At 41.6% G+C, this 26,229-nt stretch overlaps 1 protein-coding gene across 2 annotated transcripts in view; it reads right to left on the reverse strand.

Moving 5' to 3' along the window:
- The window catches only part of GRM7 (glutamate metabotropic receptor 7), a 285,536-nt gene that overhangs the window by 167,242 nt on the left and 92,065 nt on the right, over positions 1–26,229 (reverse strand). For both annotated transcript variants that reach the window (XM_050904716.1, XM_050904717.1), the window contains exon 2: positions 10,495–10,711. In XM_050904716.1, the coding sequence (XP_050760673.1) occupies positions 10,495–10,711 (217 nt within the window). The remainder of the gene's footprint in view (positions 1–10,494; positions 10,712–26,229) is intronic.

A 26,229-nucleotide genomic window follows, 5' to 3' on the forward strand; every position in this document is an offset into this window, starting at 1 on the left:
CTCTGTTGTCTGAGGAAGGATAAGGAATGAAGAAGGCAGGGGAGGCCGCGTGATGGAAGAGGCATCTTAGAATTATTTATGTGCTGCTACTCCCCCATGGCTAGAAAAGCTGTTCTTTGCATTAGCACAAAGTGAAAAGGGACTGTGAAGTATGGAAGGTACAAGATGAGGCAATATGCTGTATTTCCTTCTGGGATGCAGGATTTCAGTGACAGAAACTAGAATAACTTACTGCATTCGATTATATATTACCCTTCAGATGCAGAAATGCATTTAGAGCTGGTCCCAAATGGCTCTCCAACAAATTCATCCTACTTTGCAAAACAGACATATCCCATGGGAAAATCTCAGTGTAATCACAATATTTCTATTTTCCATGGGGAAAGTCAAAATGACAGCAGGGGCTTCCTCTGCAGAAGGTTTTTATGAAATTCATTTTATTCCTTCAGGAAAACTGACAAGACGCTTTGCCCCACACACTGGAATAGGCACTGTAGGCGGAGGCGAAACGGGAGCCAGGATTCACAGGCTCCCCTTCTTCCTCTGGGTAGGCTGGGAGGCAGGAAAAAAGCGTCGTGAAGAGCACAGGCACTCAGATGCAATCGTCTAGGAAGTCTGGTTTCACTGCCCCCCGGCACAAAAAAGGGACTTTGGAAAGAATTTCTGTCTTATCTTCCAGAAGTTTTACATTTGCACCATCAAAGTCAATTCTGTTTCTGAAATCATTGATTTTTTTGGTGAAACAAGTGTGATTTTCTAGCCCGCTCTCTATGGCAAGTCTTCCTTATTCATAGATATTTTTTCCCTGCTGTGGCTCAATCTTTGCAACCCCAGCCACTTCCATCAACCTTCATTTTACGGCTTTTCATCTCTCCTTCTCCTAATACTCATACCTGTCTTGCTGCTTCCACAGACTTGTTCCTTCCTTTTATTGTTCAGGAAACCTGAACTCTCTCCTCTCCTCCTACTCCTCCCCAAAAGGTCAGCTTTTGCACTTCAACAGGACCTTCTCCTCAAGCTTCTTAATGCGCATGAACATACTTTTTGTCCATTCCCTTAATATTTCCACCACCGTTTTTTTGCAAATTTCTATTCCTCCCAGCAGAAGATGGATGCAGAACAAACACGAATGCTGTTGCTTCTCCCATTCTGCTCCATACTGCTATCTTTACCAGGAGGAACGTATTACCCTTGAGATGCAGAAAACCTGCCAAAGAACAAATGAAAAAAACTGGATTGGGAAGAATAACTTCCTGAATCTGCATCAAACCAACTTCTTCGCTTCTGCATCATGGGGCATGCACATTGCAAAAGGCAGGAGCATTCCCTGGGGGTGTCCAACTTTACTGGTAAAAATAAAGGCTCAACAATACATTTTTCTGCTTTGAAATAATGAGGACTTAACCAATCACTTGTTTTCAGCTGATCCACATGATCAACTTCACATAACCGCGAAAGCAATGCTTTATTAAATTTGGGGTAACATTTTTAAAGGATGCTGGCAGTTATTTGTTTAGTAACAGAATTGCCTATTTCAATTTTATTCTGTCCTTGAAAAGCAATCTCCAAATGTTCAATAAATGCCATAAAAAGGTAGATATTTATCATTAAAGTGACTTATGCTATAATTGTGACAGCAGCCTGTTACAGCTATCCAATAATACTTCGCCAAGAAACCAGCTATGTGAGAACATTCAGGAGAACAGAGTGCAAGTTTCTGCATGTATCAGCAGGGAACTGGTCTCAGATTTCACATAAGCAGACACGAAGGTAATCATAATGTCATCTCTTTACCTCTTTCCTTCTCCGCAAACTCTATTTTATTGATTTTTCTTGAGTCTATTTGAGAAGGAGGAATTACTCAGACCCCTGCTAGTTCCATCACAGAATTATAACACTATTTGGGCAGACAGGCTTCTGATGCTGCAGTGCCATCAGGTATGTATCCAAACCTTGTGTTCCATGTGCGAGTCCAGAGGAGGCCACGAAGATGATCGGGGGCTGGAGCACCTCTCCTATGCAGGCAGGCTGAGAGGGTTGGGGTTGTTCAGCCTGGAGAAGAGGAGGCTCCGGGGAGACCTCACAGCAGCCTTCCAGGACCTAAAGGGGCCTACAGGAAAGCCGGAGAGGGACTTTTTGCAAGGGCATGTAGTGATAGGACAAGGGGTGATGGCTTTAAACTGCAAGAGGGTAGGTTTAGATGAGATGTAAGGAAGAAGTTCTTCACTATGAGGGTGGTGAGGCACTGGCACAGGTTGCCCAGAGAGGTTGTGGATGCTCCCTCCCTGGCAGTGTTCAAGGCCAGGTTGGATGGGGCTTGGAGCAACCTGCTCTGGTGGAAGGTGTCCCTGCCCATGGCAGGGGGGTTGGAACTGGATGATCTTTAAGGTCCCTTCCAACCCAAACCATTCTATGATTCTATGATTCCTAATGCCCATCAGCTTCACTGCTTTCCTTAATGAGATCTTAAGAACCGTGTAAATCTACACCAGGTATTTATCTTCCAACGACGACAAAAGATAGGAAAATACATATATCACATACGTACCAATGATTGGATTTTTTTTAAAATTGAAATTCTTTAATGACATGCTTATATTTGGTGCCTACACTCCCCGTGTAGTCAAGAGAGAGAACCCAATGTTTCAAAATGGCAACTCAGATCTCACCACTCTTTGTTACTGCACATGGAACAAAGCCAACTAACTTAGGACATCTGTTATGTCTTAGGTAGGAAGATGCCTCGCTAAAGAGATGAAGATTGCATTCACAATGTTTTGACATCCTAAAAATACAGGCAGGTGCCTAGAGGGTTTCTCAACATCTGAGCCAGGCACCTAATGAGTTTTACCCAATATTACAAGGAAGTCAGAAGTCCAATCATCACCTTAAAGACATCACCCATTCACTCCTCTAAACGACATCACTTCTCACAAGTTATTAAAAAAAGCCACAGCAGCATAGACCATGCACAGAGAGTAACAGATTTACTTTGCAGAGACGCACTTTGCTTTTTCTTTTCCACTATCAGAAGTATACCGTTAAACTCTAAATGCAATCCAAAACACCCTTGAGGATCAAGTCCAGTGCATCTTCTACTGGATCAGTTACAATTAAAAGAAAATCCTATTAAACCTATTAAACCTGACAGACTGCAGCACACAACACAAGCTGGTACAACTTTAGAAAGCCATTTTTCTTGACTTTTTTCTGAAATGACAAAAACCCATTTGTTATTTAACAAAACATAGGAAGGAAAAGAATAGATTTCATAACATTGTTATTTAACGTAACATCACTGAGCACCAAAAGGGACAGATGCATGAATATTTGAGAAAAATAGAAAGAAAAATGGAAACCACTTGAAGCGCTCAGATATAAATGACTTGATTTCATTAGCGGTTTATATATTTATTTTTGCTATATTCGATCCAGAAAACAGGCTCGCAAGTAAATGGATAAAGGCCATTCCCATCAGAACGTATAACCATTTAACACAACCAGAGACAAAGGAACAGCCCAGCACTGCTGCCTCTCCATCCCCCCGAGACCTCCATCCCTTCCTGCGGACACTGAGCCGCCCACCAGGCAGGAAAGCACCAAAGAGAGTGGTCTGCAGGACCAGTAATTCACTGGGGAAACTCCAGAAGCCTCAAACCATGCTCGCTACCCTTAAACTCCATGAAAGCACTGGGGTCTGTGACCCCCCCGAGGGCTGATGTTCCCTGAAGTGACAGCACCTGAGATACGTGCTAAACCCCACTTCAACAATGCCTGGTTTTCTTAGGCTGGCTTTTGGACTGCACTTCAGAAACATATTTATAGACCAGTTTGTCAACATGTAAGCTCCACTGTTTGCTCTCACTGAAATGCTGTAGAAGGTTTCTGCCCCTTGGGTTATGGCAGAGGGAGATCCAATGAACACAGTTTGCAAAACGCTGTTCCTTCAGCTAAATAAATAAATAGTCATCACGGTGGACAGCACAACACCTTAGCCCATCTTCTTCCAAAACAATGACTCATTCAAATGAATATTTGAACAGTGACTCTGTTAAAACTTGGGTTCTGTTAGCTGCCACAAAGAATAGAAATCATAGATCATAAATTTTGGGGATCGTTGGATAATGTGTGGGATCACCCATTGCCAGTATGTTGTGCAAAGCTTCACTAATAAATCGTATTTGTTATTTATTAACATGGCCAATGCAATCTTTGCCCACCACAGTGCATCACAGTAACATCACTAACTTTTTTCACCTTCTTTTCTCATTTTTGGGCTTCTTTTAACCTTGGGTTATGTTGTAAAGTGACTGCTCCTTGTAATGAGTATTCTAAACCCTTTCAGTAGGGCTTTAATGGATCAAGAAAAGAAGAAAGATGTTTCATTAACATCAGAATGTAAGATAAAAAAAAAATCAGGATGTTCTACTTGGCAATAAGAATCAGTACTCTATTTGAGATACACAGACAGAATAGTCTCCTCTCCCTTCTTAAAACACAGTTGTACAACTCCCTCGTAGCAATGATTTAACTTTCTCATGTTATCCAGCACTAATTTGTGCTAATGGAATTCCCAACAGACAGCATAAAAATTAAGTTCTGTTACAAAAATGCAGATTCAGGATCATAGCAGGCAGTTGAACAGACCTACAGGAGCCTACAAAAATGCCGTGTGAATCACTGAGGGATGATATAGCAGCTCTTGGCTTTTAACAGTGTCAGCTTCCATAGAAGAGAAGTACTGAATTAGAGCACCACATTATGACATACCACGTTGAGGATTTCACAGAAAGTATCATGAGATGATTCAGATCACCAAAAACATGAATCAAAAGATTCAGATCTTTTTAGAAACACAAGTCAGTGCAGAAAACAAATATCAAGGCTTTAGGAAAAGCTGTCGTATTTTCACATTTAGGTGGCTAAAGGGGTTTAAAACGATCTTTGCTACAGATGATAACAAACCCATAGAAAATAATTTCTGTAGGAGGTACTTAATTGTATGCAGCTAATTTGTAAAGAAACCAATGGATTAGGAGATCATACTATTTAATGCCCACGGCATGCGAAAAAGTGGTTCGTCTGATTTCGGTGGAGTGACACTCATTAGACATCAGGGCGATGTGTCTCATATAGAGGGGAGTGCGTGTATACATATGGTTGTTACCAGCAAATATAAAGCTGGGAAAAACAAGATAAAAAAGAAATTCAAGTTTATATTGAGGGATAGTAAAGAAATACTGTTCAGTATCACTGCTGGAAAAAAATTCCACTTATGGGGGTAAGGAGAAGGATTCAAAATTTCAAGGGTCTCTTCTTTGCCCTGACAATGAATGTTTTTTGATGTTTCTTCTGTTTCTGAGCAAATTCAGCTCCTGCAGCATGTGCATCTAGGCCGTCCCTGCTGCATGCAGATGTTCTCAACCTTACGTAACAGATGTCTGCGCAGCACTCGAGGATCATGGAGACAGAAGAATTAAAGAAATGAAGATTTCAGAAAAGTCTTCAGCAAAAAAAGGAGAAAAGACGATAAAGAGACTGTCGCAAGTGTTGTGCTTCCTATGTTAAAGTGGATTAAAGTTTATTCTGCTTTTTTCTGTCAAGGTGATGATAGCCTTTTAACAAATACAACACCACAACTAAACATCTTCAGAAGAAACTTCAGTATGTATAATCATATCAGCACACTGGTACAAGAGCTTTAATCCCTTTTTATCATGTCTTTAGTACACAGAGAAAGAAGGCATGCTTTTCCAGAATTTTTCTTCTGCAGTCCTTCCAAATTGTTGAGAACATCATCATCGAAACTAATTCTTCGTTTGTAGATTAAGGTACTCTATTACTGACATGCTGCTCTGTGCAACACAACGGGTCTAGTTTGTGCAAACGAGCAGAACTGCGCTCAAAATCAGCCTTGCTGAGCAGAAATACTTATTTCTGAGATGAAGTTGGACAAGGGAGCTATGGAAAGGCAGAAGAAAGAGGTAAAGGCAGCAGACGTACGGGTCTGCAGATCCGGGCATCCCCTTCCTTACACCATTTGGGCTGCATCCTGTGGAGTGAGCATCAAAGTCTCCACAAGCAAAGCAGCCAGTGTACTCATCTGTGAAAATGGGCAATTTTTGGAGAGAAAAAGATGAATAAATGCATACTAGATCTTTCATTTATCTGTTAGGAGGCATTTAAGTGGTCTTTTGCTAACGACTTCAATATATATATTTCTTACAGATAGCAATTAACCTTCTGGTACAGATTAATCTTTAAAAAAAATCAAAGATGAATTAATCTTTGAAATTCAAGTATTCAATAGTTTCATTAATAATCTGAAATTGTCCTTTAGATTTTCCATAATTAGACCATTCCCCTAATTTATTAATCCCACAGACTGCAAAGCATGTTTCAAATCTTCATCTCCTGCCACAATGACATATTCAAACTCGCTTGAAGTACTCATAATAAAAGTCACTTTGTGAAGAATTATTAACTCAAAGGATCAAGCGAAGTCTTTATATGATAAAGCATATTTGAAAACTAAGCAAGGATAGCACTTTCTACTCATCCTCACAATTCCTAAGATCTTGGCTGAATCAGAAACAAGTTTGGATAACACACTGAATTTAGGATAATTAGCTTGCTACACATTTGAGGCCAAAGACAATAAACATGCTGGTACCTATGGACTGAATAAATCTTCCTTTCTGCCAAAATACCCTGATTATGAGATACAAGGCAATTGTCTGGGAGCTAATAATGACTGCTTATTGCCGGCGTGCCTCAAACTTTGACTAATTGCCTGCGCTCCGGGGCTGCTCCTGGCAGATGCGCGTGGTCCTGAGGGACCACGCAGGGGAGAACCGACACAAGGACCTCTGCTCTGACACCTCTCCCAACTCTGTTCTTCTGCTTGTTAAAAGGGGGCCAGGAGGGCAGGATTCACGCCAGCTCTGCAATCCCTACAGCCAGGAAAGCTCTCAAACAGCAAACCGCAGCCAGCGCTGCATCGTCTTCTCACAGCCCAGGCAGCATGAAGAAGCCAGGACTAAAAAAACTTGGAGCTACATATGCACCTATTGCATCCCCTCATTTGCACCCGGCCACAGAGCTTATCGCCCCACTACTTCATTTGTGTATTTACTTGCGTGCTGGGCTCCTGGGTTTGAGAGCAGGGCAGCAGCAAGCCTGCTTGCACACAGACGTGGTGTTTCTGCAAAGTCTCGCTGCAGCCTTGCTGGGTTCTGATGTCTGCTTTGAGCAGGCAACTGTGGCAATCCACGCAGCATCCAAACCCTGAGCAAGACCAAAGCCTCAACACAGAAATTACATGGACAATGCTTTAAGCATAGCACAACTCCTCCTGATGAACATCGCATGCTTTAGCTAACTGGAAAATGAGCTAAACCATGCCTTACCACTTAAACCCCTCTCCTGTCCTCCATCCTCGCCACATCCCTGCAGGTACACCGAGTATGCCCTCCAAGTTGGGAAGAAGAGGTAATGCAGAGCCTCACTGACTTCCAGAAGAACTGGATCTTCTGACTAAGGAAAAAACTTCCTCCCACTGCTGTTGCATTTCTGTTGCTTCTGGCATGAGTTTTCTAATTAGCGTGAGTTTTGATTGGCACGCCAAGCACCGCGTTAATCTATTCGCATGGCAGCAACAGGATCGTCACGAGTGTGCCCCCATCCCTTCCTCCCCGTCCCTGCAGTGTTAAAACAGCACAGCACGCATTGCCGTGCTTGACTGCTTTTGCAAAGATACTGCATAATTACACACCTCAGTCAGGCCACATATATTTGGACCCATTTCAATATATTTAATACTTGAAGTGCACTGATCTTGGTAATACTTCTCTATCTTGTGAAACCTCCTGTCCCTTCTGTTCCTCATTAGAGAGGACTGTTCACTTCATGCATTCAGACACACGGCTCTTGACCACTGAAATGTTTTTACATAGATCAAGGAGCTACTAACTACACCACAGCCATGAATCAGTAAAATTATTGCTGCTTATTGCTTCTTCAGGAGGCTCTTTCCAAAGCAATCACCTGACAGCCTGGTTAATCCTTTCTTTTGCATAAAACGTCCCCAAGGAGACACAGCCACATCAGACACCAGGAAAGCAACCCCAAAACCGCTGCACCCTCCACGGCACATCCCCCCGAGCACAGGCAAATCCCATTGCAATGCGACCCCCCAAAACAGCACCTGGGAGATGGTCACAACCGCTCCCCGAAGTCGGGGGACAAGGTGCCATTTGCCCGTAGGGGATCAAGGTCAGAACCTGTATCTCCAGGCAGCACTGCTCCATTAAATAGCTAGACAACTGGATCTTCTTACACTTCCCAGGGTTTTAAAAACGCAGGGAACTTGTTGACAGGTATTAAATCCCCTCAGAACTTCACCTAAGCTTTATCTGCGTAACACAAAAAAAATTCAGCGCAGCCCTAAGAAGAAAAAGTGGCTGTACTGAGTCGGAGGCAGCACTGGGGGTTGGATTATTCCAGTTTCCAGACAAGGCAGGTTGCGTATATGAAAGAAAGTTTATGCACTATCCCTGTTAGTGTCTTAATCTTGTAGGCGTGACCTATATCACCCTGCATGCAAAGCTGTTTTAAGCAGGGTATTCTTTTGGTTTTATGCTTTATTTTTTATGAAGGATGTTGAATTACATGTTGACTACATGAACAGCTCCCGTCATTAATTTAATTCTACAGAAGGTCTATAAAATGATACCGTATTATTCAGCTAGAGTTTGTCCTTGACATAGAGAGCACATTTCTGGTATGATTTTGCAACCGTGGATATTTGCAAATAAAGTCAATTTTAAATTATAATGAACACTGGCATTTGTCACTTCCTGCGGTATTAAATCCAAACCCATTTTCTTTAATACCACATAAATATGCATTCGAACGAACAGACAAATTTATGCAAATATAGGTTCCTTCTGTGATATCAACATAATGAAACAATTCCGGATTCCCCTCCCTAAAGCTCCTTTCTTTTAAGCACAGCCGCCTTCTCTGCTCACTCCTTGGATTATGCTGCCAAGAGCGATCCATCAGCTTGGGAGCGAGCTGACGCTCCACCTCGCAGACAGCACAGGCAATTTGCAGAAGCAGAGCGTATGCTGTGGAACCAGCTTTGCAACAACCAAGGAGATGGAAACCTCCGACGGCTGCTTCAGAGCGACGCCTGTCCCGTCCCAGTCCTTTCCTTTCATGCACTCACTAATCTGGCTGGTGATTTATGTAATTCAGTAAGTGAATTGTGGATTGCGTTGTGCTGGTTTTATTTAACGCGATGTCAGGGCAGTTACAGGGTGGCAGATGTGAGTTTGTTTTGGGAATACAATAGAGCTTATTCTTGTACAATGATGATGGGTTCCTGATCAGGATATGTCATTGAAGGCTCCTGGAGATGGGCCTTGCACATATCACCAATAACGAATGACATCATCTGCTTTTTTTTCCTTACCAGCACAGGAATCAACTTTAAATATTTCAATTTCCAAACCTTTCTGATTCTGGATTGCAAATCAGCTTGCCATGGATTTATACCTCTATTCCCTGAAGTGCCATCTAAAGTCCTCCTACGTTCTGGAGTCTCTGGGGAAATTTAGAACTATTTACCCTGAAGAGTAAGTTATGGGGATAAGGGTACGAGCACACTGACACAGCAGTCACACCTTCAAGACAGCTCTCCTCTATGTTTTGTACCAGAACAGGGAAGCAGGCTGTAGAATTGGAGACTTCTGTCAACAGAATTATGAAGGTTCAACTCAATACCATAAGCCTGACCCAGCGCAAGACACAGCATCTCCCCGTCCTCTTGGAACGTCTCTCACTGGCGAGTGACATTGTCCAACACAGTTTGGCCTTCTTGGGACACCACTAAATGAAACCAGTAACAAGAAAAACGTGATGCATCACACCAAAGGTCTGATGCGCCTTGCACCACACCGCTGAGTTTGTTGCTTCCGTATGCCAGGCCAGTAATCTTTGAGCCTTCAAGTAAAAGATTATGAATTTTCTCAACTGAATTGGTCAAGAGAAATGCTAAAGAAAAGCAATACAAATCAGGCAGCGATCTGAAAGGTGAACAGCAATAGTATGACACAAGTCAATGTCTGGTAACAAGCAGTCTTCACAGAAATTCTAGCTGTGGAGAAATAAAAGCTCAGCATTTTAAAATCTGTCTTCTACCCATGTCAACATAATATAATGCCATCCAGTGGAATAGTAGGAGCTTGATAAGACTCAGGGTTTTCTATTTTCTCCAGAAATGACTGAAAACCACTAAGGTTTCAAGCTGTCTGAAACTCCATAAGCAGCTTAGGAATGAGAGAGTGTCTAGGAGCCATTACAGAGGCATTGCAAAGAACTGGAGCAACTCTAGAATCATATGTTCTCGAAAAATAATATAACATTTGGTACAAAATTACATTCATTACTTCTATAGCGTTTTCTGGAGGGAGGACGGGCATTGCCTACCTGCCTCTCTGGAAATTTGCATGAAGGACTCGACTCCTTTTTCTCCATAATTCCCTTCAGATGCCAAAGTGGACACATAATTCCATCCCAAAGCTTTCACAATGTCCACCATTGCTTGTGCTTGGAAGGAATCTGGAGGAACCACACGTGAGAAGAAATCATAGCGCCTGTCATCACTCAACTCTGGTGCAGTTGAGGCATAACTGATTTGTGGGATCTGTAGAAAAAAACAATTTCTGATAAATATACATATTCATATACTGATTGCACTTCTTGCAGCAGTTAGCTAAAGCAGTTAGCTTCAGCTGAGCCTGGGTTTGTCTTCGTTGTATCCATCTATATTTCTTCACCGTGTTCCTTTACAATGTACAAGTCAAAGAAACAGTCTTTTCATTGACTTCAAGTTACACAAAAAATTCATTAATCAATTGAAAACAACTGTATATGTGCACATTCATAATTTCTTCCTTTCAGGCAATCTTAATCAAAGACAGCACACACAAACCATTTTTCTCACTATGTCCTTTTTATTGGTGTTCTGGTTTTACTAGCATCAGGTTATTTGGCATCCTGAATGCAACCGAGTTTAAATCTATACCTGTCATCGCAGGCTGAAAGCCAGAAGGACCCTTCATCAGGTTTTGGAGGATGAAGAAGCTCTTAAACATTAAACTGCAACTCCAGATTTAAACAAAAGGATGTTTATTTTTCATTCTTTCTGATGAAGAACAGTCGTGAAGATTGCTGAGCACGGACATCTCCGTCCCACAAAGACAACCTGGTCACGATTCAGCTCTGTCCTAAAACTCTGCCTGCCCATGACAAACCAGCCATCGCTTTTCCTTCTCACAGCAGAGTGCGAAGGAGACTGATGATTACTTTTTATAACAGAGAGACCAGAATATTGTTCAGGACTATTTTCTCCTTGATAACAAAGGTCCCTAAGCAGTTATCAAGCTGACAGTATGTTAATCCCCAAACCCATTATGCAATTGTTTGAGTAACAATCTGGGACTGCTCCTTAAATTAAGGAACCTGCCATAATTCTCACTTGAGATGCCAAGGAGGGAAAAAAAAGCTTTGCAATATACACAAACATGATCATATATAATGATTTGAGACTTCTAGACTGCAGAAAGGTCAGTATTTCATGCCTCAGTACAAGCATCTTCTGCATTCTCATATTCTGTCTCTGCACAGGGTTCCTACAAGTATTTATTGGCTCTCCTGCCTTCTCAGAAGAATAAACATTATATTTCCCCAGGCTCAATACTGCAAAGGGCTCGGCGCCTTCGGTTCCCACAGAGTTCAGTAGCAGATGAGAGCGAATGCAGCATTTCCACAGAATACACACTGTATCTGTACATCTGTATGTACATTTACAACTACTACAGCAGAGTAAAAGCAGACCCGTAAAGCAAAATTGCTGCTGAAGACCCAGCAGATAAGTGAACTTATCCAAACCATCCAAAGTTATTAAATACCCCAGCATTTGTTGAGACACGTTCCTGTTTGTAAAGGTAATATCTACTGTATTATTATAAACCATAACAAACCATAGCACGTGACTTATTTAAGATCTCTTTAGCGTCATTCGGCATCAGCCTAGAGCGAAACACGGCTCGTGGCCCTTGCTCAAAGCCCTGCACCGGTGGGACCCCCACGCAGGGAGCTTGCTGAATCAGGTCCCAGGCGTAGTACCACTCTTACTTGCTATGAATTATTAAACCTAAACAAACACTTAAACTTTCAGTGGGTGCTCGGGCTGTCACTATGGATGTCGGAGAGCTGAATCCCCTGTCACTTGGCACCGTCTTTCCTTCGGATGTGTCGTGTCACTCCTTTGCATGTCTGCTGGTTTTACAACCATAGAGGTGGCTAATCAAGCTGAAAGCTGGGATGCTTTAGGTTTTTAATGCAAGAGAGCAGTCGTCTACAAAGCCTTGCCAGATTTATTTTAGATCTGTGGCTTGTGGACAGCATGTTGCCAGCAAGACCTTCCAGTGCTCCAGGTAAAGAAAATTAAAAAAGTTAAAATTGAGGCTGCCGGGAAGAACACAGCGTGGTGTTGACCACTGGTACGTGATTTACTTGCTCAGTATTTCGCCTAGGGGCCAGCAAAGCTTGGGGACCACTCTCAAAGACTATTACACCAATTTATCAGGGTTCTTTATTTTTAATCTACCTTAGGGATGACTTTCAGCTAACACCAACTACTGCAGTTGCACAGAAAACGCTGGGCACCCTGGCTGTCAAAAATAAGTTAAATTCCTAATTTGTCTGTGCCTACAATTGCTGTTGTAATAAATGATTGGTGACATTTTAGGATCGCTCTCTTCTCCTTTGCACAAAGCAGTTAACGGAGCTTGCTCAGCTGCTTATCAGCTTAATTCATCTATTCATTGGATGGTGTTATATTAAGTGGAACAGTTAACCAGGCTGACTTTATGGGTGCTGTTTACCTGTTATTAATTAGACAAGCATCCAGCACACAACATACAGTCCCACACACAGAGCCGTACTGAGATAGTTGAGTGCTAGGTTTTTTTAAATTATAAATAAAAGAAAGGATGAAATATGAATTTTCATGTGGCAATGTTTGTATTCCAACTTGCCAACAACTGCTTTTTCAACAAAAAATCAAAAGGAGCATATGCTGCACTTTTACAGAAAGCAAAGCTTCTACAGAATTTGCTTCATTGCTTACATTACTTAGGAGACTTTTGGGTTATTTAGGCTTTTTCTTCTGTCCATAAAATATTAACGACTTCTGGCTGTTTCAATCACTTGGAGTATAAAAAGCATATATTGGGTTTTTTTACCGATGTTTCTTACAGGATATCTAAAAGCAACATAAAGTTATATGTATGAGGAGTAGAATTTTCATAAGATTTTGTCTGAATACAGGGAGAAAAGTCGTTAAATGGATACAATATAGACTGCAGCCATTAGAGTTCAACTTTGTCCAGTACGTCAGAGCATGTTGCAGACACCTACAAAAGACGTTTTCCCGTCCCGCACGTCTTCCCGTGCACGCAGGTGGCATCCTGGATGTCCAAACTGAACATCTGTTTGCATCAGCTAAAATCTAACAATTCAGCATTTCCTCTTCTCTTCCTTTTTTAACGTTCACATCCAATTGGATGTGGACAAACCTCCCACGGACTCAGCTGGAAACCTTTCCTCCTGTACTTCACACCATACGTTCCTCTGCGTTACTGCTTTGTTTTTACTGAGAGTGACTTTAGTTTGAAAAACACAACATCATGTTAACTCCAGTCAAACCTCAATGGCCAGGCACCCTCTCCTCTCTGAGATCTCTTCACAGGGCTTATGCTCATCAGACCAACAGCCGAAAGACAACGTACACCGCTGCTGTGTACTGATGGCTGCTCACCAGGTAAGCTCACAGACATGCACCTTCAGCTCCTGCCAACGTTGAAGTGCACTTGAAAATAGAAATGGATTGACCCAGTTCATCAAGACCCAACCCCAAGCTGGCCAAATGTCATCGTTCTCTATTCCCAAAGACAATGCAGATGGTCTCACCATGCAAGGAGGACGAGCCAGGGCCAAGGGAGAAGAAGAAAGGCTATAATTTGATTACTCTCTCTGATCATGAAATTCATCCCCTTGGTCCACCTCTCTCAAGCACACAGTGGTGCTTCTCGAGACTGGCCCAGGCCTCCCCCTTGGGGCAGAAGGCTGGAGCCTCCCCAGCCTCCCGGCTCACATCATGCAAACAAACCTCCTGCCCCAGGGGCCAGGAGAGCAGGGGCTGGATGCACACAGACCAGATTGCAGATTCGAAGGTGCAGAAAAAGCTGTAGTAAAGCTATCCACATAAAACCACAGTTAAATAGCTGGACGTTTAATAACCAACTCTTCTCCACCCTGACCAGTTTGTAAAACCATCATTTAGCGCTGCCAAAAGGTGCTGAATGATTAGCCCTGTAACGGGAAGTCTCCTTTCATGTGCAGACACAAGATGAATGAGCGAAAGGCAGAACAAGCTGCGGTACGATGCCAGGGATGCCTGAGCAGTAGACGATCTTAAATGTAGTCCTACCGCTACCTAGGGTGTCCCCTAGATGTCCTCTCAGATGTACCAATCATTGCCAGTTTTCTTTCTGTTTTGGTTTTGAAAGCTGCTGATATGGTTCCGGCTTGCAAACACAAGCCATCTGACAGTACTGGCTAGCCTGCGCCATGCTCTAACCACACGAAAAATTGGAAGTTTATCCACTTCACCCAACTTACATGCTAAATAGATAGCACCTAAATAAAAAGGTTTGCACTCCCCCTTCCCTATAGCTTTCCCCATTTTTACAAGTTTTTAAACACATCACTCCTCTTAAGCCATACTCATTCTTCTTTTGGTCCTGCACGGGTCCACTTTGAGACATCATGTCCTGCTGCCATGGGAAGAAGTGGGATGTCAACAAACCCAGCAAGCATTACAATGACCGTGTCAGGATCACAGCACAGAGTATTTTAAATGACGTTGGGGTTTTTTTTAATTAACCAGATACATATTTTCTGTCTCTTAACTGATTTATTTTTCTTTGATTTTGGTAAAATCTGCTATTTGTCATTGATATCTCACATTCAAAACTTTAGTTTAAAGAAGCAAGCTTTCTCTTACATCACATTTTTCCTATTTTCTGTTCCGAAACATGTTTGAAACCTCAAAAAGCTCTAGGGAATTACAGTCTGCTTTCCACATGGCTCTAACATCTTGGCAGAAGAGTTGTGGTCCATAAAGCACAAGGGATAAAAATCCCCCTGGCCCTTACACACCAAGGCTGTGAGTAAGAAAAGCCTGTGGTCCTCCTTCATGTACTGCATAGCAGCCAGCGTTTGCAGAAGAGGCGTCCCGCCTGAGCCTTCACCACCAGAACAAGACACGGTTCTAGCTGGAGCTTTCTGAAGGACACTCAGGTGTCGGCAGATGAGTGAGCAGATCACCAATGTGGGAGGCAGATTTTCCTCAAGGCAGTCTTCGTGTTTACAGGACTACGGCAAACATCACACTCAGGAGTTTTACGTGTCGTTTGCCTGGCTGATGTTCTGATTACAGTAAGAGTGAATGATTAATGCTGGGAACATTGCATTAGTCAGTGATTAATTAATGTTAATTTATTTTTAACATTGAACATTATTCTTCATTTATTTCATTTTCTTCTGTTAATGAAAAGCGCTCTCTGGATCACACTTGGTTGTCTTGCTTGAAAAGCAGGGCCTGTTTGTGAGCAGCTGCACCAAAAGCCACAGCAGAAAGCACACCAAGGATCAACATCTCTCTCTGATGGTCTCCTCAGTCACTCTTTGCAACATCAAACATCTTCCAACATCAGGTTTGGAACTGCGTATTTCAGAGTAAAAAGCAACTGAAACACAAACTTGTTGTTCCAATTCTTCATTTCAAACTTATTTTGTATTATCGCCTCATCCCGTACCCTCTGCCTCCTCTCACTGTTCAATAGACCCTTCTTTTCAAGCAAAATGACAGAAAGTGGTGAGCTCCTTGCTAACAGCCGAGTGTCTCAACTGGAAACACGCAAGAGCGTCAGTGCCAGGAGGCAAACCAACTCTCTCCGAAGCTGCAATAACTGCCAGAAGCATTGGGCTTACTGCCCGCACCCTCATCACCTCTGCCTACTTCTGCCTGCAAATTCATTTGCATGGCCAAGAACCTCGCAAATCAGGGCAACCATAAAAACAATTATTGCTACTATGCTACTTCACATGTGATTGAGTTAGGCTACAGCTCCTCGTAACTTATTAAAAGATTAATAAAATGGTGCACCTGAACCCAACTCACCAAATGAGAGTAGTCAGAAAACTTCAGAAAAGGCAATTTCCCTAAGGACCATGTGCAATTAAGATAATGCATGAGTGTACCTATTGAGATATTAATGAGCTCCCACCGGGGTAATATTAAGTTCACAGTTTGCTGCATTTTTACTTTCAACTCCCTATTAAGTTTTATCGATATGATTTCCTGACAATAGAAAAAAACCACCCTACTTTGATAAAGCCCCTTGAACTCATCTCATTTGGCAGCGCAGTGTCAGTCTACACAAACTGCAAAATCCTGCCAATAACCTAACTTTACAAAAATAAGATGCCTGAAGACTTTTCACTTGGCTGCAAAACTCTTCGTGTGAACTGATGGATGACTAACAATCTCGAATCTGTTTAGGTCTCAGATTTTATTCATGTAGAAATTTATTATGTCAGGATTTAATCATCAGTTAGTACAACTACTCTTTGTTCACCATTTACATCTCAAATTGCATAACAAACAGCTTCAGCATCCTGAGAACTGCATATAATTATTTTCATTGCCTTGAATTAAAATTATTTGAAGTTTCTAACTAGCTGTTTTCTCTGGGCAAAACTCCTCTACGCTTTCTTCATTTTCACATCATTCCAAACAGGAAGAAAACTTTACCCGAGATATAAAATAAGATCAGACTATGACTCGAAGCTTGCAAAGATAAGAGGAATGAATCTTCCTGCTGATTTCCACTCGGCCGGAGGGGGAATTCGAGTTCACTCCATTTCGTCAGGAGCCGACATCCGTGGGGTGGTGCAACGGCCTCAGGTCTCGCCTGCCCTGCAGCCGTCGGCAGCCTCACGGCACGCCGGCCAGCTAATCGACATGGGGGTATATATAACAAATAATATCCCTGCCTTTTGGTCTCCTCCTCGCCAGCCCTTCCAAAAACTAAACGCTGCTAAATCGGTAGCTTTGGGTAGATTTTCTCGAGGTGTCAATCTAGCAGCATGTGCCCTATTTCTGTCCTGAAAGGTGCATATGAAAACAAATATTACTGCAATTCTTGCTCTAGGGCTCTTAAAAGACTAGGGAATTATATTCCCAACAGTCTTAGGTAATGAGAACAAATCCTTCTAAAGTGCTTTGATAATCCCTCCTTATTATGTTTTATGATTAAATTTTAGAAGTAGTGCATTTCAAGCTGGTTTTTATACTCAAGAATCAAATGTTGACAATGAGAAAATGAGGCAAAACAATTAACAAAAAAAAGTTTTCATGTAAATCAATTTTAAGAGCAATAGAAAGTATTTCTGTACAGCTCTGCCATAGTCTATAAGGTGTTTATATATGGCAAACCTGTTGCTGCGTGCAGAAGTTACACCGCAAGAGCAAATTCTTCTGAGTAGTGAACAAAAGCAGCACATCTAAAGAAGGGCATTTGTATAACAGGAAATTTTCAAAACCATTAATCTATTTACAGTTTCTCTCACCCTGTTTACCAATTACTAAAGCTACCGGTGTTCAAACAACGTCCTGTTTGCTCACATCACCACCTCTCTCATGTTATCCCACAGTGAATTCCTAATGATGTATTAGAGATCAGCACAATCACCTACAAGGGAGTTGGATAGATATTTCATAAGGTACAGAAATACAAATATAAACAACATCAAATACAAATGAGAAGCTGAGCCTGGAGGAGGAGAAGCGCATTTAATAAAACAGAAATCTCTTCAAGAGCAACAAAAGAAACACTAAGAAAATAAACCCAATAAATGATTCATGTACACGAATTTTGCCTATGTCCATGTTGGCCCATTCCAAACCTCACCGTGCTGTGTGAGCTCCATCTCACACTACTTGTCCCATGCTATGACTTCAGCTAATATGCGAATGGGTCTTCTCTCAACCTGACCTTATAGACCAAAAGGACTATCAACATGTCAATCAAACGGAGTAAACCCCACTTTCCAAAGCATTTTAAAGCAGAGATTTTCAAAGTGCTCAGCATCTGCAGTTGAGGAACTACGTCAGAGCTCCCAAGCCTCATGTAAGTTCTTTTTTTTGTGGGAGTTTCCAGGTGGGATGGCAAAATTCCATATTTATGGAGAACTATAGGTGTTCTTGACAAATCGTCAATGAAAAACTGGACGAGGTCACTGCCGTATGGACCTCTCAGTATCAGATAATTCAAGAGTGACAGTGATAGGAGAATAAAGTAGTGTCAGGAAGGGTAATGGAGTGACAAAACACGGGGAAATACAGGGAGAAGTTATCTGTAATTTCATTTCACTGAATTGTCTTGCTGTGCAGCATAGACTTCAGTTTCAATACATAATGAATAAACATTAGAAGCTCCATGCAGATTGTTGGGTGGAAATTAAGAGGGAAGGCCAGTCCTATTAAAAGACTGACTGTAATTGAACAGTGCAGTAATAGACCTTAACAGAGCTGTTACGAGAGCGCTGCACCGCCGGTCTGACGTCCCGACAATACGGAGCAACGCAGTGTCCCGTCATGCTTCCAGAGCGATGGTTCTGGTTAATAAGACCTTTTAAAATTCACAACTCCTTGATTACCAATATTATAGTGGATGCAATCCATTACCGAAACAAACACCTCCAATGCTACTTTGGTTTTCTCAAATCCAAAATAAAACTGTCACTGGCTTTCTAATTGAATGCATTTATTTTTTTTTTAATTCATTTCAAACCTGAAAAGGGCATATGAAAGAGCCCATTTCCAGGCACATATATCAACCTTCGTCCCTAGCATAACTGTCACAGCACCAAGCTGGAAAGACATCTTGAATAATATTGGCAAGCTGGGAGGATTTTCCATATCTACAAGGTCTCTCCTGCTTCCTTTTCTAATATAAGAAAGTACTCGTATTAATTACTCCAGAAAAAATAATTGTAGCAATTAAGGGAACAATAATTACAGCAATTAGTACTGTCCACATAGCTCATGGGAGCATTTTATCAACTCAGACAGAAAGCAGGAAGAAAAAAAATTATAAACACATAGTAAAACCAGAGGCGTCCATAAATATGAAAGATCCCTATATTTCATCTTGATGACCTGTGTCTAGAACTACGTCTACTTGTGACAACGACGAGCTTATGGCATAGCTTGGGCTTTTATAGCTGCAAAACAGGAGGTGATCTTTTAGCTTTTAAATGCTGAAAGATCCTTGGATAAATGACGTGAAACCAGGATCCACAGTTTTAATGAAAATTAGTCTTAGCACAAAAATAAGCATCTTATCTCCTTATAAGGCTATAAATAATACTGTCTTTCTAATAAATAAGGACATAACACCTGTCTCAACAAGTTTACGTATTGTGGATTAAGAATTGTCGCTTCATACTTTCATCATTAATACTTTCAGTTGTCTAATCTGTGCGTTAGGGTGCTCAGGCACACGACGACAGATACTTGTGTCTCACTAAATGTATTCCAAGTGGCTAAGATCTACAAATTCTTGTACTGAGTCAATTTATAATGAACCTACAGGCTCACTTCTCTTCCCACACAGGCATAAATGAAATTTTAAAAAAATCTCTTCCATGACACTGCCTTCCTCTCAGAGCAAGGTTCTCCCATTCCTTGTGCCTGCAGGCACTTTAACCTGCTCCCACTCGACCAGAGGGCTAGTCCTGCCTCTGCCACGCTGCCATAAGACAAGGAAAAACACTTGAATCAATAAACTAGAGAAACAATCAGTCATGCCTATCTGGTATCCATAGGAGGAGGTACAAGAGTGAAGTGGGTAGTATAAAGCGTGGGTTGCAATTCCAGGTTTTTGTCCCCAAGGCAAGGCCACCTACGTTGCCTTCATATGAAACACGTAGCCACCAAAGACCTGCTCAAAGACCTACTGCAAATGGAGAAGCAAACAAAGTCATGAAGCAGCAATACAGATATAACCTACTTTGCTGAATGTTTTGAGATTTACAGCTCCAGTGAGTGCCTTTTTCGCAGTTAACAGTCTAATAACCTTTTCCATGGGCAAAGAGCGTTCTTTATAATCAAGCTCCTTTGAGCAGGGTCTATGAACCAATTCAAAAAGTTTCTGATTCTTAAAAATAATTCATTCAAACCTTTGGACCAAGCTGTGCCAAAAAGCACAGTTCCCACTGTACTGCTACTACAAAAATAGAACACCTTTGAGGAAGGCAGAATAGGATTTCAACACCACTGTCAGTACCGCACGTTGTTTTAGAAATAGGTGAGGCCCAAGTGGAATTCAACTGTTCTTTCACTTTGTGTCCTTTAGAGAATTACTTAAATAAAAATCTCAGTCTATGCTGTAGCTTGGACACAAAAGCTTCATACATATTGAAGACTACTCCTTTAAGAGACGAAAATATGTTCCTCTGTGTATCAACAGACGTCATGTTCTTTAACATTTCTTATCTGTTGTGTTACAGCACACCCACAACAACATAAAAAATAGGTTCTTTTTGTTTGCAGGTATTATTTGTGTTTGCAAGACCAACCGTTATCATCTGAATTGTTAATTTTTCCAGTAAATTGTCATACCTTGGGACTTTTTTTGTTTCAAAACATTCCTTGAAAAAAATTGCAAAAAATGACCGGAAATGAGTATTTGAATTTACACTGCAATGTAAAAAGATTTTTAGATACACACTTGCCTGATTTGCGTGTACAAATTTCTCTTTGGGCATCAAGTTGCGTTTATGTGATCATGAAGATCACTTCTAAGTGATCACTTCTCAGAAGTAAAATTAGGTTTTATTTATATTACTTACATTTTAGTTTCTCTTGTTTTATCTATATTTTGATATAATAATATTAAATTCAAAATTCAATTTATACTTTATTAGTATTATTTCTAGCCCTAGATATATAGAGATCCTTCTTTATTTTGAGGAAAGACTGCCTAGAAGCCAGCAGTCCCTCCAGCAGGTGATGAGCTGTGCAGCCCGGGCCGTGCAGCCGGTCCCTCCCAGCACGGCACACCGGCGGAGATGCCGCCTGCGACGGCGATGCGCCTGGGCAAGGACTGGCAGCCTTCAAACTCCCCCATCCCTTTGCATATCGCAGAGATGCATTTGCACATCCCCTGATGCAGGCAGGCAGAGGCACAAGCTCCTTCCCCCGTGCAGGCTGGGTCCGTCCTCCCTGACCTACAGATGCATACAGACGGACAGACAGAAGCCAGAATTTCCCCCAGCTGACACAACAAACACATCCAGGTACAGGGAACCTCTTACAGCTCCCGTCTGCAAACCGAAATATTTTTCTACTGCACCGGAGAGATTATTGATAATAAAGACAAAGGAACATGTACTATTATGAAACTTCAGCACTTAATGCTTTTAAGTGAAATATTTAACTTGTTAAGAATTTTAGCTGGCTTGCTCATAAACTAGCAAGGCGATAAAGCTTTACTGGTCTGCAGATCTTGTGGATGAGCTATGACCAGCACCGCACACTTATATGTACTAGTGGATACTCATTGATTTTACAATACTAACTAGAATATTCCTCCTAGGATACATCAGTTAAAATATCAGTGGTGATTGCCCATCCATTGCAATGCAAGAATGCACAGCTCTTCATATTTTAACTCCAGCCCTGATAGAATGAAAGCTTGAGAGCAGCATTAAAATAATAGATGGTACTCTGCTAGAGGTAATTTGAAATCTTAACAAAGCATCAAAGGATCTTGTCTATTATGAGCTAATACTTCAAGCCAATTTTTAGCTGAACTCACGTAAGGTGATGGGAGTACGGGGACCCTATAACCTTTCTAATGGCCACATTTTTGTAATGATATGGTACAACAAAGCTGCTTATGCAGCAACAGTCTTTTCAACCTCATGCTGTGATTCAAATTCAGCCCACAAATAATATATATGGCTATTCTGTCACACTTTTATCCCATGACACACCACAATGTCTAAAACATAATTACAAAGGTACTGTATGAAAGAGAGAGAACGAACGAGTTTAAGAGAGGCATATTCTGTTGTCCTGGTTTCGGCTGGGACAGAGTTAACTTTCTTTTTAGTAGCTGGTACAGTGCTGTGTTTTGGATTTAGTGTGAGAATGATGTTGATAACACGCTGATGTTTTAGCTGTTGCTAAGTAGCGCTTATCTTAAGCCAAGGACTTTTCAGTTTCCCATGCTCTGCCAGCAAGCAGGTGGGCAAGGAGCTGGGAGGGAGCAGAGCCGGGGCAGCTGACCTGAACTAGCCAAAGAGGTATTCCATACCATGGAATGTCATGCCCAGTATATAAACAGGGGGGAGCTGGCCGGGAGGCTCGGATCGCGGTTCGGGAACTAACTGAGCATCGGTCAGCGGGTGGTGAGCAATTGCATTGTGCATCACTGGTTTTTTTTCTTTCCCCCCCCCTTCTTTTGTTGCATTCCTTTTCATTACTATTATTATTATATTTCATTATTACTATTGTTAGTATTATATTTTACTTTAGTTATTAAACTGTTCTTATCTCAACCCACGAGTTTTTTTTTCTTTGCTTTCCTCCTCCTCACCCCACTGGGAGGGGGAGGGGGAAGCGGCTGCGTGGTGCTTAGTTGCTGACTGGGGTTAAACCACGACATCTGTATTCTTTGAGTTTGTGCTGAGACTGAATCTACTTTTGGGGTTGTTTACTTCTATTACAGCCTAAGAAAGCATAAGCGGTAACTCCAGCAGATAAAACAGGCAATGGTATTTCAAAGGGAAGAACCATTAAATGCTACAGATAACAAAATAACTTGTGTCAAAACCACAACTGTATTTGTACCACATTGCTAAGAATAAGATTAATGGTTGTCTAACCCATCAGGCGCTTGGGAATGGGAAAGGATGCTGTCTTCGGTAGGTTCACGTTTTGGAGAGGCTGACATCAAGACTTTCCAAGTCTTGCACAATGAAGCAGAGGGAGACAGAGGGCATGGCTGCCTCTTACACGGTCTGAACACACGCTTCAAGATCTTCTAGGTGCCAAAAAATAATCCCTTGAGGACTGGAGCCCGCTTCCTACAGCATGCAGATTTACATCAAGCAAGGCATTCTCAGAAGGGTCATTTCAACCATTCAAAGAAGTGCTGAGCAGAGAACCAGAGTCCATACGTGCCCTATGCTCGGTTATGGGACATGATAGCAGTAGGTAGATTTGTTTTCTCCTCCTTTTACATATACCATTCCCATACACTGTCTGCATTTCCAAAACCTGAGAAGTCAGTCACTGTGAACAGAGAGAGAAGTGATGTATGTACGCCAAGTATATATATATAAGCATAAATATGCTTGCAGTGATTGGAGCTCACACATCCAAATACGGACTCACAAATTCTAATTATTTTGAAAATAAATCAGAACCAGAAGATAAACACAGCAAAGCAGCTTTTATGTTTTATTTATGTGTACACATTGCTCCATTCATCGCAAACATATAATTGAACCTTATATTGTCTATGCATATTTTAAAAGGTTTTTAATCTGCAAGTATAAATCTCACTGATTTTGAAAGTAGCCCGATAAAAACAACAACAGTAGAGACTCACACAGCAGACAGGCTGAAATATAGAAAAGCTCAGTAGCATGACATAGTTTTCGAAAAGTAATACGCAAACACAGACACTTACAGACCCAGTACAGTGGAAACAGATCGCAATGTGGTACAATGGGAAACAGTCATCCCTCAAAGCTTAGTTATTAGACTAAATGAAAGCTGTCGAGCTAGTATTTGAGCATATCTCATAATTGCATTTCTAGACAAGCATCCGTGTTTACATTGTGGAAAATAAGGCTGTGATTTGAATATTTATTTCTAAGTTTTCAATATAGCAAAGTGTCTTATAGTCAAGGAGAATAAAGCCTATGGCCTTCTTGTCTTTACAGAATAACCCATCTAAAATCTGTCAATACAAATTCATCTATATTAAGTGTTTGTTTACCATTTCATTGTACAGTTAAACTTTCGGCAAGCAGCTGGATATCACGATGAGCACAACTGCGTTCCTGTGAATGACCTTCACAGATCAGATATTGCAAAATTAAGAATCTATACTCATAAAAATGTCTCCAAGTGGTCTTCATTTTAACGGAGAGTCTTGCAGAGTGAGACTTCCTCCAGCTCCCTTCCCCTAGATCCTCTACAAAAAACCCACAAGGGTATCACCTGCATTTCAAGCAGTGAAATGGTGTTTTAAACAGGGTTTCTGGAGCTTGCTTCTTTCCTTATCTCCTTCCACATAATACTGGAAGTATTTTTGCATTTAAAAACATGTCAAATAATACAGAAAAGTACATTTTTAACGTGCTCACATACTGTGGATGCCTGAATGGTTTTGTTTAAGCTGAAAGTATTTTGTTTTGGATTGGCACATTATTAAAAGGTTGAGGCAAGAGCAAAACCGTGGGTTAAAAAGCGTATGTGTAAGCTCCTATTTGAATCTCTCGCTTCAGTTCTGGTCATTCATACCTACATGCTTCAACAGGTTTTTTCACTTTTTCCTTCTGTCCTGGAAATGGCGCTCTCTGCACTGACTACAGATGAGGCCCGGGGTGAAACCATGGTTAAGTAACTACAACTGGAAACGATGAATCCAGAGCTATAAAACTAATCCTCATTTGCAAACAAAGCGATATACCTCCCCGTACCAAAACATCAGCCTGTACTCACGGGAATAGCACCGCTTCTGCAAGCGTTTCCAGCCATGTCAAGTAGCATAAATTCCCTTTAAGCCACAGGGTCTCCAATGAGCCTGCGATGCTCCAGCACGCTGCCGGGGGAGCACGGGAGCACTAGTACCCGCACACGGCACCATGCATGGGGATAAGAGGAATAAGGAAACCCGTCATGGCTACCGATGAACATTCTGAATGTTATACAAATGTCTAATACTCAGTGGCAGCAATCAGGATGAGATTGAATACACAGAGCAGATTACCCCATGTCTGCATGTACAGTGTTAGTTTTCCTTCCTGTCGTAAATTGATTCCTACAACTGCTAGAGACACGTTATGGCCTAAATGAACTCAAGGATAAAATCTAACTTGTCCGTTATTTTACTTTAACCAACACAAATTGCCTTCTTTTACATTATGAAATACAGAAGAGCATTTCAGAGCATCTAATCATAGAATCACAGAACGGTTTGGGTTGGAAGGGACCTTAAAGATCATCTCGTTCCAACCCCCCTGCCATGGGCAGGGACACCTTCCACCAGACCAGGTTGCTCCAAGCCCCATCCAACCTGGCCTTGAACACTGCCAGGGATGGGGCATCCACAGCCTCTCTGGGCAACCTGTGCCAGTGCCTCACCACCCTCACAGTGAAGAACTTCTTCCTTACATCTCATCTAAACCTACCCTCTTGCAGTTTAAAACCGTTACCCCTTGTCCTATCGCTACACTCCCTGATAAGGGGGGTCCCTCCCCACCTTTCCTGTAGGCCCCTTTAGGTACTGGAAGGTGGCTGTGAGGTCTCCCCGGAGCCTTCTCTTCTCCAGGCTGGACAACTAAGAGTTTCAGTGGCAGCCAGTACATATAGCAAAGAACTGTTTCCTACAGTTTCACAGTAAGTGAAAAATACTGTGTGTGGGGAAGAACACAACTACCTATTTTTATCTCATATCCCTTACAAATAGCATGGTGAACAGGAAATTCCTATATACAATTTTAGTAAAGATATGATATAAATGTGTTCTCAATTTCAGATATCTGGAGCAAAGTCTCCATTTGAGAATAGCACTTACAAGCCTTTTGTTCTGTGTTCGTTAGTCCTAAAGCAGTAGTCTAGGATATTAGAGTTTGCCTCTGTAACAAAATCCTTGATACATTTTTTGTGTGTCTCTATTAAAAGTTATCACCTGCTGCAGCAATGACAACTCTACCAGAGGAAAAATCTTGCTGTTAACCCATAAGCAAGAGAAATTTAGTGTAAAAAGGCTCACTGTAAATAGATGA

This window comes from Gymnogyps californianus, chromosome 13, assembly GCF_018139145.2.
Source record: "Gymnogyps californianus isolate 813 chromosome 13, ASM1813914v2, whole genome shotgun sequence".
Lineage (NCBI taxonomy): Eukaryota > Metazoa > Chordata > Aves > Accipitriformes > Cathartidae > Gymnogyps > Gymnogyps californianus.